A 17,151-nucleotide genomic window follows, 5' to 3' on the forward strand; every position below is an offset into this window, starting at 1 on the left:
AAAGAAAGAAAGAAAGAAAGAAAGAAAGAAAGAAAGAAAGAAAGAAAGAAAGAAAGAAAGAAAGAAAGAAAGAAAGAAAGAAAGAAAGAAAGAAATTAAGACTTTGTGCTTTAAGGGATGAGAAAGATGAAAATGAAGGGAGACTGGCAGGTATCTTTCATCTGATCCTAAAAGGGACGTCAAATTAGAGAGCTTCATGGGATTTACAGTATTTCTAAGCCCCCTTTCTACCCACAGAGCTTTGATGACACACTGGCTCTCACCAGGCCTGAGTTATTGCCATTTCATGCTCTACACGCCTTGCAGTTTACAGCTATCAGAGCAAGGACACACATATGACAAGTCTGCCAACATGGACAAATTTAGATTGAGATCTATCATGACAGTAGGCAAACACTGAGGATGCAAACTCGCGTGCACATCATGACACAGTCACTCTCCAGCGTTCCAGCTGCTATTTGATTTATGGTGTGGCACATGGCTCAGTATTAAAGTTGACATGAAACACCACATTTATAATGGCTAACTTACACCATGGAGTCTAATACAGCGCACCTGACTCAAACAGGTTCTCCTCCATACAGTCCTCATTTGTAAAGTGCTCTAGAAACCCAAACATTACAGCAAACAGGTGGATTTTCCAGTTTGAGTGCAGCTAGTAAAGAATGAAAAACGTGTTGCTTTAAAGACAGAAAGTAAAAGTGGACGGTATATCCTCTTCTTTTTTTTTTTTTAACATAAAAGCCATTGTTGTAGCCACAAGCAGTACAAAACTGACCTCTTTAGGCTTATTTTCAGTTTTAATTGCCTTGTTTTCCACTTAGTTATCGGTCCTATCAGTTAGCTAACATAAACTAATGTGAGTCCATCCGGTCTTTAAGTCTGACGTCATTAGTCGTTTCAGGGTCCAAACTCCGCTTCGGGTCCCAAAGTCAAACAAATACTGCGGCATCACTGAGAGTTACAAACTGATTCAATTTTTTCATCTTTAATAAAATGACAATTGACAATTGTGATCCATGAAAACAGAATTTATTAAATTTAACAGAGTTAGAAGTTAGCAGGAAGTTAGCGCACTAGTTTCCACCTAAGCATGATATACCATGTTCTGACTGAGAGATTTCTGAAAAAATTAAAACGTACAGCTCTGCTGTCACTTCCAACATAAATGAAGACAGAAAACTAAACAGCAGTGACGTTTGTAGGGTTACTGAAGTTGGACTAGCTGGTATATAATGATGTGCTATGTGATGGCTAGCAAGACAGCTACGTTAGCATAACGTAAACACATTGAAGCTGGAGGATGAATGCTAACTTTTTCCACTCAATAAAAGTTAATATCATTGCATGGCAGGATGGTGTAAACGGACCAAATTAGGAGAACAACTGAGATAATCCATCCACAATATAAGGTTAGTCATTAATATACTGCTGCATGGGCTGGGCTGTACAGGGAGTGCAGAATTATTAGGCAAATGAGTATTTTGTCCACATCATCCTCTTCGTGCATGTTGTCTTACTCCAAGCTGTATCGAAAGCCTACTACCAATTAAGCATATTAGGTGATGTGCATCTCTGTAATGAGAAGGGGTGTGGTCTAATGACATCAACACCCTATATCAGGTGTGCATAATTATTAGGCAACTTCCTTTCCTTTGGCAAAATGGGTCAAAAGAAGGACTTGACAGGCTCAGAAAAGTCAAAAATAGTGAGATATCTTGCAGAGGGATGCAGCAGTCTCAAAATTGCAAAGCTTCTGAAGCGTGATCATCGAACAATCAAGCGTTTCATTCAAAATAATCAACAGGGTCGCAAGAAGCGTGTGGAAAAACCAAGGCGCAAAATAACTGCCCATGAACTGAGAAAAGTCAAGCGTGCAGCTGCCAAGATGCCACTTGCCACCAGTTTGGCCATATTTCAGAGCTGCAACATCACTGGAGTGCCCAAAAGCACAAGGTGTGCAATACTCAGAGACATGGCCAAGGTAAGAAAGGCTGAAAGACGACCACCACTGAACAAGACACACAAGCTGAAACGTCAAGACTGGGCCAAGAAATATCTCAAGACTGGTTTTTCTAAGGTTTTATGGACTGATGAAATGAGAGTGAGTCTTGATGGGCCAGATGGATGGGCCCGTGGCTGGATTGGTAAAGGGCAGAGAGCTCCAGTCCGACTCACACGCCAGCAAGGTGGAGGTGGAGTACTGGTTTGGGCTGGTATCATCAAAGATGAGCTTGTGGGGCTGGATGCGGGTTGAGGATGGAGTCAAGCTCAACTCCCAGTCCTACTGCCAGTTTCTGGAAGACACCTTCTTCAAGCAGTGGTACAGGAAGAAGTCTGCATCCTTCAAGAAAAACATGATTTTCATGCAGGACAGTGCTCCATCACACGCGTCCAAGTACTCCACAGCGTGGCTGGCAAGAAAGGGTATAAAAGAAGAAAAACTAATGACATGGCCTCCTTGTTCACCTGATCTGAACCCCATTGAGAACCTGTGGTCCATCATCAAATGTGAGATTTACAAGGAGGGAAAACAGTACACCTCTCTGAACAGTGTCTGGGAGGCTGTGGTTGCTGCTGCACGCAATGTTGATGGTGAACAGATCAAAACACTGACAGAATCCATGGATGGCAGGCTTTTGAGTGTCCTTGCAAAGAAAGGTGGCTATATTGGTCGCTGATTTGTTTTTGTTTTATTTTTGAATGTCAGAATGTATAAATATAAATATATATATATTAGTTTTTTGTTAAGTTGCCTAATAATTATGCACAGTAATAGTCACCTGCACACACAGATATCCCCCTAAAATAGCTAAAACTAAAAACAAATTAAAAACTACTTCCAAAAACATTCAGCTTTGATATTAATGAGTTTTTTGGGTTCATTGAGAACATGGTTGTTGTTCAATAATAACATTATTCCTCAAAAATACAACTTGCCTAATAATTCTGCACTCCCTGTAGTTACATCAGAAGGTTTTAAAAACTGAGCTTTAAAATGAATAGTGGTAATAAAAACCGAGCGAGGCCAACAATTATCACTGCCTTTTTTAGGGGCTTGTTCAGATTAAATAGAACAAGATACAAAGCATTAAAACGTGTTAAAAACACAAGAACCTTATTAAACGCAGAGTAGTTTGGACCTGGAGCAGGGTTCATATGTCATCACTTAAAGACCAGTGGCAAACCAACCAAACAACCTAGTGATGTCACGTTCTATACTGGCACAAGATGGTGCTTTAAATGCTCTAAAAACGTTAACTTTAAACACTTCTTGAATCCAGCTTTGCAGACACTGCTAAATCCGTGACAACTGCTCTTTCTGCCTGGCTGCTGAATGTTGTTACTGTATTGGTTGATGTGTTTTATTCCTAAGACATGCAGAAAATATAAATATAAAAAATGTAAATGACTATAAAAAGGTAGGCATGTATAACTATGGTTCATCTCTAAAACACCAAAGAAAAGAAAATAGTTTGAATTTGATGGATTAAAGAATAAATGATGCTTTTAGATGAATATGGTGGGCATTTATTTTGTTTGTTTTGTCATTTTGAGTGGGTCATGAGCTAAAGGCAGGCATGAATAGTGTTCAGCGATAATTTGTATGATTTGTTCTGATCTGTTTGGTATGACAGATGTGTGCAGTCAACCGTCCCAAATCAGCCTTGATGGCGTGAATACTCAGGGTCTGATAAGCTGTCAATTACAGAGAAGTGCTTTGGAAAAACATCACCTACAAGGGTTTGAAATCACAAGAGAGAAAAAAAATACTTAATATGTTTTGAAATAATGGCTTATTAAAATCAGGGCATGAGAGTTGATAGACTTGACAATAATTTGTTGACACATATTTTTTAATATTTTCAATTTAAATCATTTGTGCAGCGCTTTTTAAAAAATCCTCCTCAGGTGTAGGTTCAATAAAATATCTGCAAGTTGAGGAAACGCACAGTTTTAATACATGTGATTTACTTACTGTACTGAACACTGTACATTTTATTTACAGCTTCTATAATCAACTTAAAATATTACAATTGATCAAATGACTTTCTGTGTGTCAAAGGAGTAACTCATAGTGAAAAACCCACAGTGATTTACTGGTTGGCTGTGCTGACCCTGTAGGTTCAGCACTTTACCTACTGGTACTTATAAAGTGTTTTTTTTTCTTTACTGTAACTGCACTCAAAGCACTTTTGACTACAAATGACATTCGCCCAGTCACACGTTCATGCAGGCGCTTTTTCTGTACCTAAGTGCTTTGTCTAATATTTGCACACACACTCACGCTCCGATGGACACATCAGAGGCAACTCGGGTTCATTGTCTTGCCCAAGGATACTTCAACATGCAGACTGGATCCACCAACCTTCTGATTATTAGATGGCCTGCTCTAAGTCCTGAGCCACAACTGCTCCCACTGTGTAGTCAAGTCATTTGTGTAATTATGGGTTGGGTCACAGGACCTGCATTAAAGGCTAGACTCCACATGGATTACATCAGATTTTACAAACCGATTATTTACTTTATATTTTGTGTGATGTGATGATTCCACGACAAATCTTAGAGTACAAGTCTTAGAGACACTTGACATAACAACAACAACCATCAACAACCAATATCATGCAAATTACAAGTTATCATTATCACACTATTTCCTCTTTTAAGGTACCTCACTGGCTCAAGCTGTATGATCACTACAATGATTTTTAACATCATGGGAGTCCACCCATCTGATTTTTTAACCTTTTTATCTTTTTATCTAACACTAAAATCAGCCCATCAACAAAGACACTGGCATAGAGATGGAGAGGGTGGAAATATCAGGTCCCCACCCAGACATTTAAATGGCTAATTGCTGTTCTTCAGTGCACGAGTGAAGTCAGCAGCAGTGGAAAATTTGTAATGAGCAAAATGTTCAAATATGAGCTGATGTTATGCATCAATTCGTCCAGCTCTGCTACACACCAAGTTAAGAACATAGACTGTATTTTAAGGATGGATGTAGGCACTGTGACATCATCCTTTGGTTTGTAAAGCCCAGTTTTGAAGCCTTGAGACTGGTGTTTGGAGTGGAGTGCTAAGTTATTATCTAATGATCACAAAGCTTAATTAGCAAATTTCATAAATAGACTACATGCGATCAAATATGTGCCATACTGCAAAAATAACATACTGAAAAAATAATACTGGGTTCTGGAGCACTGAAACAGGAGCAAAGACTTCCTTGACAGGCTGTTAGTATAATTAAGCAGTATGCCACATATTCAGATAATTTATGTGGAGGTGAAGTGAAGATGACCTGTAACCTGTCACTTAAGGCGATCTCATCTTTAAACTAGATATAAATGGTTGAAAATGTACCCTTGTATGATTGCTATGAAGCCTTTGTTAGCTTTTAAGAGTACCACACTGTAAACATTAATTTGTTTCTGCAAAGCTCAACGATATCCATGGGGACTGACTTGCTTTGCAGAAACAGCCTCATTTTTACATGGCTTTACTTTCTTAGCCCTGGAGCTTGGTTAAAAAAGCGAGAGTGGATTAAAAGGTAAAGACACCTGAGCAACCTGAATGTGTAATCAATACTTACGACTAATGAGAGCTGACAGTATTGATCTGACAATTTGGCTGCAAAGAGCGTGTATGTGTGTGTATGAGTGGGCCAGGAAGTGTCTTATCAAAAGCATCCTGAAAGCGGTCAGCTAACTAATGGCCAATACAGACTTGCTGTCCAGTCTGTCGTTTCTTATCTCACAGTGAAATAGCTTTATAGAGGCATGTATAATAAGATAGCTGGCAATCCCAGGTCTGCTGGTTAGAATGACAAACATCGGTATAGGTGGACTTTCCACAGGAGTGAATAAAATGAAGCAAGGTCCCAGTTGCTCTCTAAATGTAGTAAGAAGGATAGCATAGAGTCTATTTTTATGTCCCGAGTACCTTGGCAATGATGCTGCAGAGCTGAGGTCCATCCTGGGTTAGGGACAGCAGGTTGCTAATGGCACTACCAATGGTATGAAGGCTGTCCGATGATTCAATCTGCTTGATCAGAACCTGCAAGGAAGTTGACATCTTTATCATTTTATTCACAACTCAACACATTTCAAATCATCACTTTTGACGACAGGATGCAAAAATCTGTTTCTAGTGGCTCATTAATACTGTTATGGTGTCAGCTGTGTCATCTTATTTCGATACAACCACTGGATAGCACAAACATGACAGGCATTTCTAAGTCTATTTCTATAAGTGTGCAACAATCAAGGGACAATTTCTCTCCTTCTTATCTGACCCAAACATGGAGGGTAACTATATATATATATACATATATATATGTGTGTGTGTGTGTGCTTGGATCCAAAATATTACTATACACAGTATCTGTTTTAACGGCATAACAGTCAGTGTTGCTTAAAGTGGGACAGAGAACAATAGACTGCATTTATAGGATTGACTGATTGGTTGATTGACATAATATTACTGGCAACTTTTCGTGTTGCCCCTAACTTTCTGTCTAGAAAAAAAAAGAACTAAGAGTAGCCAGCAGTATCTGCAGGACTGTACACCATGATTAAAGGCACTTGTTGCAATTACCCGCCACAAAATTTAAATGATAGCCTTCACCACCAGGTGGAAGCATTTTACCAGTAGGTAGGTATGTGTAGGTACTTTAATTACAATTTATTTCCATTTATATTTTAAATTGTCTGAAATGAGCCTGTTAGTTCTCTTTAATTCTTTTAGTTATACAAAAATTATTTATCTACATGACACTGTAACGATGATCTATTAATCGGGAGGCTATTTAGGGTTTTGTTTTGCTTTGGTTCTTTTCCTCTCAGCCTACTCTTAGGTGGAGATGGGCAGGTTCTGCTGTGGGACTCCACGCTGCAGCGAACACACCTTTTAGGATTCACTCATTTCCATCCAGTACTTAAGGACCAGCTGAAGCTCACATTCTTCTCCAGATTGTTGTTGAAAGTAGCCGTGGTGATCAGGCTCCTCGTGCTAACTGTAAGTCACAAACTATGTATGTTCCTTGTGGAAATCTTGGTCTTCCCCATCGCCAAAACTCTCTTCTTTCTTTTGATCACTCCATAACAACAAACTTTGCTAAATTCAACCCTGAGATTGTTTGGCTCTTACTTCAGAGTTGAATTATTTACACCACTGATTACAACACTCTTATAAATTAGGCAAAGCAACACCTCAACCTATCAGCAAAATTATAAACACATGACACTGCAGAGCACACAATGGAATATGCGCAAATACAGAAACTACATACCCGGATCTCATTGGCTAAAGCCATGTCAATCATGTTGCTGAACGAGTCACTGACATCTGTAAGGATCTCATGGATGGCCTCCCTCATGGATTTCAGGAAGAATTCATCGTCAGTGTGAAGGCACCTGTGGGTGCAAATCAAATGTTTGATTTAGAAAAACCAAAGTATTTGTTTGGGAGTTTTTTAAATTACTGCATATTAACGTTGTAGATTTTACCTCTCTGTAATATTAGTCAGCTCCATACACTTTTCCAGCAAAGACTTCTCATACTACAACAAAACATGCACATTTAAGTGGTCAGACCTCCACAGTTCTAAACATAAATGGCCTGTCAGTGGGGTATAACTGCAGGTATTTGTAGATAACAGATGAGCAAATAATGTTCAGTAATGTAAGCTCAGCTTATGTCAAACAGCTCCAGTTAAAAAGAAACATTGTTCAGTTTTTTTCATTACTGTAAAATGGACACATTTTTATGTATGCAAACCTAATTTTCAAAGTCAACCATCACCTTCTGCATCTCCGGCGGTGTGTTTCGAGCTGCACTGTACTCATGTACCAGTGAGCGAACATGGCAGTTTGCCCGTACAGCTGTGCTGTGGACCCTCTGCCAGCGTCCCTTCTCCAGCCGCTGAAACATCTTTCCTAGCTCTGTGCTGACCACCAAAGCTCGGCGAAGGAGCGTCTGCAAGTTGTTTCTAGCCACGTGGTCCCCTGCACCAACCCCAGAGCCCACAATCAGCTCTCCCTGCTGAGAGTCCTCCTCTACCCCGATGGGTTTGGCCTGAAGGACACACATGCACTCTACTTCCGTCATGTGACGTAGGTCTTCCATCCACCGCTGGACCGAGTCAACCTGAAGAGACTGCGCACGGGTACTGTGGGTGAAACAAACAGAATAATAGATTAAAAAATGTAATCTAATGTAAAAGTCTCAGTGTGAACAGGACTTTTTCTTAAACCAGAGGCAAAAGAACTAAGAGCAGGGATGTAGATTTAACATAATTTCAAGGAATCCCCTGTTTTCCACATGTTTACATGCTGCATGTTCTCATTTATAACTCCAGCTTCGACCAAAAGTGAGTCAGCAATCCTGAAGACAACGGTGTCCCAATTTTTTGATTTTTGTTAGTGATACAACAGCGTTATTCAGCTTGTTGTGTATATCTGGTCCATTGCAAACAAAATGAAGGAAGATGGCACAGACCATTTTTCTATTGCCATCTATTGATTTGGTATGCGAAGAAAACTTCTTTCCCTCCTTCTTGTTTGCTCAGACTAAATCGACAGCAACTGGCTCTTTGGTTTCTCATTATTAATTAGAATCAGAATCAGAATCAGAATCAGTTTATTGCCAAATGTTGAGCAGGTTTACAACATTAGGAAATTGCTGCGGTGCTTCAGTGCAAACATAGTGTCATAAATTGCGATTAAATAGACATGAAAAAAAAATAAAAGTAGGAATAAGAATTAAAAGTGCTATGTAGAAAGATATGTGCATGAGATATACATGAGATATATACATGAGAATAAGAATTAAAAATGCTGCATAGAGAGATATATACATGAGTGCAGGTGGTGATCAGTGCCAAGCATGTAATGATGCAGTGACACAGCGTAGGGTCATGTGTTTGTGGCGGGGACAGTCATATGGTTATTGTTCATGTGTCCAACAGCAGAGGGGAAGAAACTGTTCTTATGGCGAGAGGTTCTGGTGCGAATGGACCGGAGCCTCCTGCCTGAGGGGAGCAGGTCAAACAGACTGCTATATCGAATACATCGAATACATATTGCTAAACAAACACTGCTACATACATGAAATGAATGTGCACTGGTTACTATGTACTGAGGGTAGTGTCATGTTAGAGAGAACATCATTAATGCTGACTGTCCTGCCTGCTATTCTGTAGCTTAAGCACATTTACATGAAAAAAGTCTGATCATCTTTGCCTCCTCCACAAGAAATAACATGGGTAATCAGTGGAAAATTAAGGAAATTCAAATTGGTTGTTAGGAAGCTTACTTGTCTGTGCCACCCTTGTCATCTCTATATAATTTTCCTGTTGTTTTTTCCTTTTTTCTTTGGAAAAAGTACATGATATATCATTAATCTCTTATGCCAAAACAAACACTGCTAATCCCTCACACAAACATCAATTGTCTTTATCCCATCATGGCCGGTGTATCTGCTCTGATGCAGGCTACTCATTATTGGATAAAAGAGAGGACAGTGTTTGAGTCAAAGATGGAACCTGCTCACTTCAATATTGAGCACCTGGCTTGTGAGTCAGAAAATGATCTAGCTAACAAACACAAACTGTACACCACCACTGGACATGGGTTGGAGTTCTTGCTCCTGTTGGCAAATCTTGCTGCAATAAATATAAGGTGAGCTGATATAAGGTGACAGCTTAAATTTTAGTTAGCTAAAACTGACCTCCAGCAAAGAGTTTTTCTTTTGTGTTTTTGGTAGTACTTGCATGTGTGTATTTCATTCTTTGTGAAACATGACAGATTGAAAACTTTTGAAGAATTCCTTGCTCATAGGGGGTGATTGTTGAGTTTTTCTCTGTATGAATTAGGGTCTACCTTACAATATAAAGCGCCTTTAGGCGACTGTTGTTGTGATTTGGCACTATATCAAAACAAAAAACAAAAAAACGGAATTGAAATGAATTAATTGGAAATAAATTAAAAAAAAACATGAAAAATAATGATGCTCAAAATTATGTTAAGTATATTAAGATGGGTTTCAACAGAGCAAATAACTTACATATGTAAGTACATAAGTATGTTTAAAAAGAAAAATCTAACCCAAAATTACAAAATTTCTTAAGGAACCAGCGAGCCTCGACACATCAATTGGGAACCATCCATATACCATATAGGTTATACATGTAAACTCCAGTATCATGATAATCAGTCACTGGAGACTACAGTATTCAGTTCTAAAATACCCAAATCAATAATGTGTTGTCAAGGTCAGTTATTCACAGATGATAGCCATCTTCTGTCCTCATTAGTCTAATCCCTCGTTTCCCCTCAGGATTGTGATGGCTTTAAGAAGCAGCTTTACTGAGCAAACACTCTCCCCACTTCAATCTCTCCCAGCAATGACCCTAATGAAGGGAGGCTTAAGGGGGCAATCCAGAGGCCAGCATCCCGCGAGGCAAAGCTCCCCGAAAGAGGATGGGTCGATGGCTACAACAGCCACCTTTGCTTTGAGGGAACACAGAGGAAAGGGTCTGAAGATGAATATTTTCCTCTTGGCTCTTGACTTGACTGCAGTTTGAAATGGCAACTGGCAACACATGTTGGGATATTGCACTGGTATTGAGTATTGGCTGATATCATCTGAATGAAGCACTGTTGTGTTTACATTTAGAACAAAGATTTGTCATTGAACAGCAGCAGCCATCATTATTAAGTGATGTCTTCGAGCTATGCAATGACCTTTATATTTTAGCAATAGCGGGTTACACAAGAATAAATCCTTAGCAAGCCACAAATCTAATTATAGCTAATCTTATATTAAACATGATTGGAGGGCAGATGTGTGCTAGGGAATGGAACAGCAGATTTATATCACATTCATTTAAATTTTGAGTCGGCTACGAAAGACAAAGCATGTATGTTCTGATAAATATACATTCAGTGAGTCATCTGCCAACTGGGGATGGGGAGCATCACGGCGAAAGATGTAAAATGTGCAGGCTGTAGAGAGAGGCAGCTCAGTGGTTCGAAACTCTGAAGCAGAGATAAATCTCATTCATTGTAAGAGAATGGAGATGTAATTAGCTATAAATTTAAACTGGAATAAGTAACTGCACAGAATAGTAAGCATTAATATGCCGCTTACTCTGCTAAGTGGGGTAAAAAGCTTCAGAGTGATCATCAGATGAGATGAGTTTTAGTTTAACTCTACCTAGGCGATTAAAGATATTAATATCTTTAAAATACTACTGAATCCTGTTTCCTGTTTTTTTCCTGCTTATTTGAAAGCCTCTTAAAAACCACTCTAGTTCTTGAAAGGTCCTTTGTTGGAGATTTGTCACGCAGCGGTGAATAACACAGTGATTCAACCTAAGTGGCAGATTAGTCACAAAGCTAAAGGTTTGATAATTATTAATTCTTTTTTTGGGGTGGGGGAGGTTTATTGGATGACAAAGAAACATAAAAAAAAAGCCTAATGGTAAAATGTGAACATTTGAAACTGTTTCCAGAATCTCCTGGTTTCTATCAGTCCAAAAATGTCATTTTAAAACCATTTGCTCGGTTATATCATAGCATCACACCAGGATGAACCCATCTGGATTTACACAACCAATAAAGCCCCGAAACACTCCCGTCATCATATGTTTAAAAAAAAAAAAGCAGATAATAATAGGTTTGTTTTCCAAAGGAGGGGAAGCGGTGCACTTCAGCTTGCAGGGCATGACAAATATTTACATGTGGGGCCAAAAGAGGGTCAGGCGACAGCAACTCTATTATCCCAGACAGGATGTCTCTGCAGTGATGAAGCATCAGTACTTCTCATCTGCTGGCAGCTGGCTGGCAGAAAACTGAGCAATGGTGGCAACGAAAGAGACAGGAGCTGGTTAAAAGGAGATAGCTGCGTTTTTGTTGCACGATTCTGCTCTTGTCGGTTTTTCATTTTAGTGTTCATTCTGCGTGATGATGAGGTAGGCGGGAGATGGGCTACTGTCCGATGGTGCTAATTCCATTTTTCAACCTATGCATCTTTAAGGATAGAAAAACACACAGTATCAACAGGTTCCGCTGTTTAAAAAACGGTAAACTTGGAGAATGCATAATCTGTTTTTAAAAAATATAAAGTGTAGTTGGTAAAAAAAAAAAAAAGAGTGGGACAATCTCTGAATGTTAAGATGAGTAGCTGAGCTTCATCAAAAAAAGGGCAAATCCTCTATGGATTTGTGAAGGAGTTCGGGCTGGTGTGCTGAGCTGGTGCGCCACAGTGAACTCACTCTTCCTGTAACACATCAGGTGAGAATTATAACTGGAGCTTTTAGATTATTCCCTCTTAAACTTTTTATGTACTTGAGGCACATGGAGTTCTGCTGCATGAGTCACTGTCAGGCTGCTGCTGTATGTTGAGCCCCTAAACGATCTATCCCTTAGCTCCACTGCAGATTTATGAAACAGAGAAGCTTGTGACCGCAGGGTCAGTTTGCGAGTGTGTGTTCTTGTGCTTTTCTTATTTGAAGAGTTATGTTGGCTTTAGGTTAAGATAAGGGTAAGAGTTGGGCTATGCTCAGTCACAAACAGTCTGTTTGATGTTTTCTCACAGGGAAATCGTCATGGATGTTCCAAACTGCCATGCTCAAAGGCGAATGAAAAGCCAGCCGCCGTGGTACTCGGTTGTTGAAATAAAAAGCGACAGAAACAGAAAGTTAGAGACAAAAAAAATATCAAACCCCACATATCCACTTCACATGAAAGTGAGTGTGGATGTCATAGTGTTGGTTTTGAAAAGTGGGGTTGTGTTGAGGCAAGAAGATGCATTATGTATGTACTGTTTTTTAGGAAGGTTTTTTGCATGTTTTTATTTTAAAGGCACTTTTTTTTTCTCTCGATGCAAAAGCGATGCCAGTGATAGAGGCTGCCATCGTTTTCTGATCATCTGCACAATAACTTTATAAAAATAAAACAAAGTAACTGCATATTAGTTTACAGGCTTGCTTGCTAGACATCAAGGATACTTCTCAACAAGTTGAAAATTATATGAATATTTGACCTATATTAGCAGCCTCATAGCCAATTTTCATTGTACATCGACCTAAACTAGAAAAACTGTCTTACAGCAGTGTCACACACCATTAACTATTGATTACAGGCCAGAGCTAATTATGGGAAAAGCTAGGTCTAGGTCCATAATAAAAACTTTAACTGATCAAACACACACATCCATACATATGCAATAACACTAAGTGCAATAATCCTTTCTGTCATCGTTGTATTTTTACTCAGTTGTATATAGCATTTGTATTTGTATTCTATTTTTATCTTATTGTATATTTATTTTATTTTTATTCCACTGTATATAGTATTTTATTTATTCTATCCTGTACAGTTGTGTACTGTATTTATTCTCATTGTATCCTAATTTTTGCCTCATAACTTTTGAACTGTCCACTTCCTGCGGTGACAAAACAAATTTCACACGTGTGGGACTAATAAAGGTTATCTTATTATGTTCTTATTATGTCTTTATCGTCATGAATAGAGACCTAGCTTCTTCTAGCTTGTCATTCTATTGACACCATGGCATTTGCAAGGAAACCAAACAGGAAGTTGACTGAAGAAGCTAAGAAGACAAAAGAAAAGTGAATAAGCAAGAAGTCAGGTAAGAGCAAATCTTGCACCAGCAAGATTTTTCAAACCAAAGATGGCAGGACACAAGCTGAGTCAATCTTCCTGCTGACAGCAGTTAACACAATACAGTGGGTGTTCACAGTAGGGGGCACCCAGAAGCAAAAATATCAGTTTCATAGTGTTGCTCAAACTATATTAGCCTTTGAAAGTTGAGTTCTGGTGGCAAACTTTTATGCCAAATTCTCATACAAAGGTCAGTGCCTATACAACTTTAGTCAAAGCAGCTGCCAATCACATATGCCATAACATGTCAAAACATTTAAAATACGCTCACTCTGTGTGCTCTACCATCCCAGCAGAAGGAATGTTCTGCTGACAGCTTCGCTTTGCTGAGGTACATCATTACCCACCACAGTGAAAAATGACAAAAGCATCACTTACACGTATGGACTCTCGCCTCATTAGAGGCTGTGAGTCATTTTGTTTGAGGCTAAAAATAGCCATGTCCACATGAAAGCACTTTGTAAACTTTAAACTCTTTGCACCCAGTCTGTGGGTCTTTCACTTGCATCTTGTAGATGGTTACAATAAAAGATAATATAAATGTGCTCCAAATCACAGAGAGTCACAATTCCCACCCTCAATGCTGTATCAGTTCACAGAGAGCTTGCTAGTTAGTGAGAAGCAGACGGGCAGGTGTGAACTCAAGCACGGGAGCACCTGTTGTCACTCAAGTATAGCAGTTATTGTACAGCAGGAGCTAATTTGTTCTTCAGGGCTGGAAGCCTATTAAAAGGCTTGTTCCACATATCGCTAGAGGCATCAAGTGATTCAGGTACTATGTACAACACTTCACAGATCATGACCGCAGGTTGAGTAATGTCTGCTTCTCTTTGCTTGATGAATGGTCTTCCTACACGTAGAGTAACCCTGCTGTCAGATGCAAAAGCATCCCACACAGATGTTTTGAATTAAAGGGTAGATGTCCTCTGTGGCTCAGGAACATTTAAAGGCAGTGTATTACATCAACATGTCTTAAAATACAGACAAATAAGTCTCCTCTGCTTTTACGGGTAAAATCACAAGACACTGAATGAAGCTATACGAACACACAAACAGACACTGACAACTGATTAGTCAAATGACAAAACTGGCATCTCCATTTCCTTTGATGTGTCATTCATCTTTCAAATACGTTTCCAAGTAAAAATGCTATGAAAGCCCTGGTTCCAGGCCGTGACTTCTTGTGGTGTCGGAATAAAAATAAAAACAAAGTTCCAATTGCAAGTTGGCAATATCAACTTAACTTTGAGAGTTTGTTTAATTTTTACTGTTGTATTAGAGGGTAACTAATAGTTGCTGTTCATATAGTGACCTAATTAGAAATGTTAGCACTTACCAACAACCACAGTTATAAACTTACCTATACCAGGCTATATTTGCTAGCAGTAACTAGCAAGTTGTTAGCTAGCAGCTAACACAAAGCTCAGTATAAGTTATGATTGTGTTCTTTGAACTTCTATTTAATGTAATAAATGCTCATACAAAAATCTTTACTCACTTTGTATCATCCTCAGAAGCTGCTTTACTTGCCAAAATCAGCTTTTTGTGTCTTAGACTTCTCCAAAAAATCATCTAAAACAAAATAATTTGTACCTGATAACACACAGACTGCTTTCTCTATAAAAAAAAAAAAAAATCATGTTATGAATTTACACGCTCATGGTACAAGGAGGAATTTAGGATTAACCAACATCTGGAACTGTCCATTAACTCCAGGCAGTATTTCTGGCATCCTCAGTGTTTCTTGCTTGGAAAATAAACAGCAACATGTGTTGGTTTGTGTCATTATGTCTGTCTGGGATCTGACTGCATTCAGTTCAGATTATTTGCTGCATATTCTTCTGATATGGTAGTCATTTAAGACAATATAAGCAGGAAGGAGGTCTTCACTGTCGTCCAGTGTTTGGGGTGCATGGATATCACAATCTGATGACTGATGTAATGGAACTAAATGGAAATCTTTCTTAAATACCACAACAGAACCACAGTCCAACTAGGCAGAGGGAATGGAAATGTGGGCAGAGTGAGCTGTTAGATTTTGAGGACCCAGCCATTGTGGCTTTGGCTTCAGCTGAAGGAGGAAACAAGGACACTCTTGTCCCAAACAGAATTAAATATGGAGGCATATAATCAAGTAGGATGTTAATGCATTTCTCTTTAGCTCAGAAACCAGAATATTGCTTAATGGAATCATCTTTTACACAGAAACAGCTTCACTGGGAGGTTTCTATATAATATAGTTTCACTGTGGCAAGAGGTGACAGATGAGCAAAGAAAATGGTTAAGGCATCTGGCTAATGGCATATTTAAATGTACAAGTCACGCCTTGATTTTCTGGGTGAAGGTGGAGCATGTGCTCCTCCTGAAGTAGCACATGGAAAGGGGATATTGTGGCCTCTGACTGGTACAGCTGAATCCTGGCTAGAGAAGCAGACATCTGACTCCCAGATGCTTCAGACAGCCTCTTATGTGTAGCCAAGACTAGATTCTCCTAAGACAAAACACACAGCCCGTTTTTTCTCTTTTCTTTTCCCTCTCTTTGTCTCAGCCGACTTCTAACCTCAAATTTAATTATCTCAGGCTTCTTAGCACGTCGTGTTAAATGCGCACAACGCATACAAATACAGACATATGTAAAAGGCATTAGAATATGATCCATCTCTCTCTCTGTCTCAAACCATCTCCAGTCCATTCATCTTACACTTTGGTTTGCTTCCTCATTTTTCTTAGTCTCACACACACTTTCCCCCACATTACTAAAGCCACACTTTTTGACAACTTTTCCAATTTTCCTAAGTGAGCGGCCACAACTCACTTTAGAAATATACACACACAAACAAATATAAAGAGACAGACACTTGGCTAACCTGTTTGCAGTGTAATGACTCGCCGAACACTTTGAGACTGCGCCCCGAGGCTTTGAATGTGCAGACAAGCCGATCTGGGAAAAGGTTCTGCTGTGGAGATGTTTGTTAGCTGAGTTCATGTACATGTCCCATCTGTGTTTGCAATTTATTTTAATGCAGTTCAGCCACTTGGCTCGTTTCATCAGCTGATTTACTGACTGTTAGTGCACCGTGCGCAGCACAAATCCAATTTATATTTGAGTCTGTACATGAGACACAGACAGAGATAAGTATGAGACCGTTTTGTCCTTTATTTATGTGCGTGTGTGTGTGTGCCTATGGCGTGTGAGTTCCCCTGATTTAATATCCAAGTGCATTCACTGTGCATCTTCTGAGACGCTTTGCGAACATTAGTAAACACCGAACTGTCAGAAGATATATATTCAAATTTATTTTCAGTGACTGAAATATTCTAAACCACAGATGCTGACAAAGCAGCTTCTGTAATTGTTAAAAGAAAGAAGGGTCAGCATGTGTGACTGTCAGTCGACTGTGAGACAAAACTGTGTGTGATAAGAGCTGATTTGCATTTGAGACCAAAAAGTGGTGTTTTTTTT

At 39.2% G+C, this 17,151-nt stretch overlaps 1 protein-coding gene across 2 annotated transcripts in view; it reads right to left on the bottom strand.

Annotated features, from left to right (window-relative positions):
- The window catches only part of insc (INSC spindle orientation adaptor protein), a 53,386-nt gene that overhangs the window by 13,651 nt on the left and 22,584 nt on the right, over positions 1-17,151 (bottom strand). For both annotated transcript variants that reach the window (XM_013910405.1, XM_005731508.1), the window contains exons 3-6: positions 7,804-8,170; positions 7,509-7,561; positions 7,292-7,415; positions 5,944-6,057 (exon numbers count right to left, since the gene is read on the bottom strand). In XM_013910405.1, the coding sequence (XP_013765859.1) occupies positions 5,944-6,057; positions 7,292-7,415; positions 7,509-7,561; positions 7,804-8,170 (658 nt within the window). The remainder of the gene's footprint in view (positions 1-5,943; positions 6,058-7,291; positions 7,416-7,508; positions 7,562-7,803; positions 8,171-17,151) is intronic.

The sequence above is a fragment of the Pundamilia nyererei genome, unplaced genomic scaffold, assembly GCF_000239375.1.
Source record: "Pundamilia nyererei isolate P.nyererei 1_Seehausen unplaced genomic scaffold, PunNye1.0 scaffold00043, whole genome shotgun sequence".
Classification (NCBI taxonomy): Eukaryota; Metazoa; Chordata; class Actinopteri; order Cichliformes; family Cichlidae; genus Pundamilia; species Pundamilia nyererei.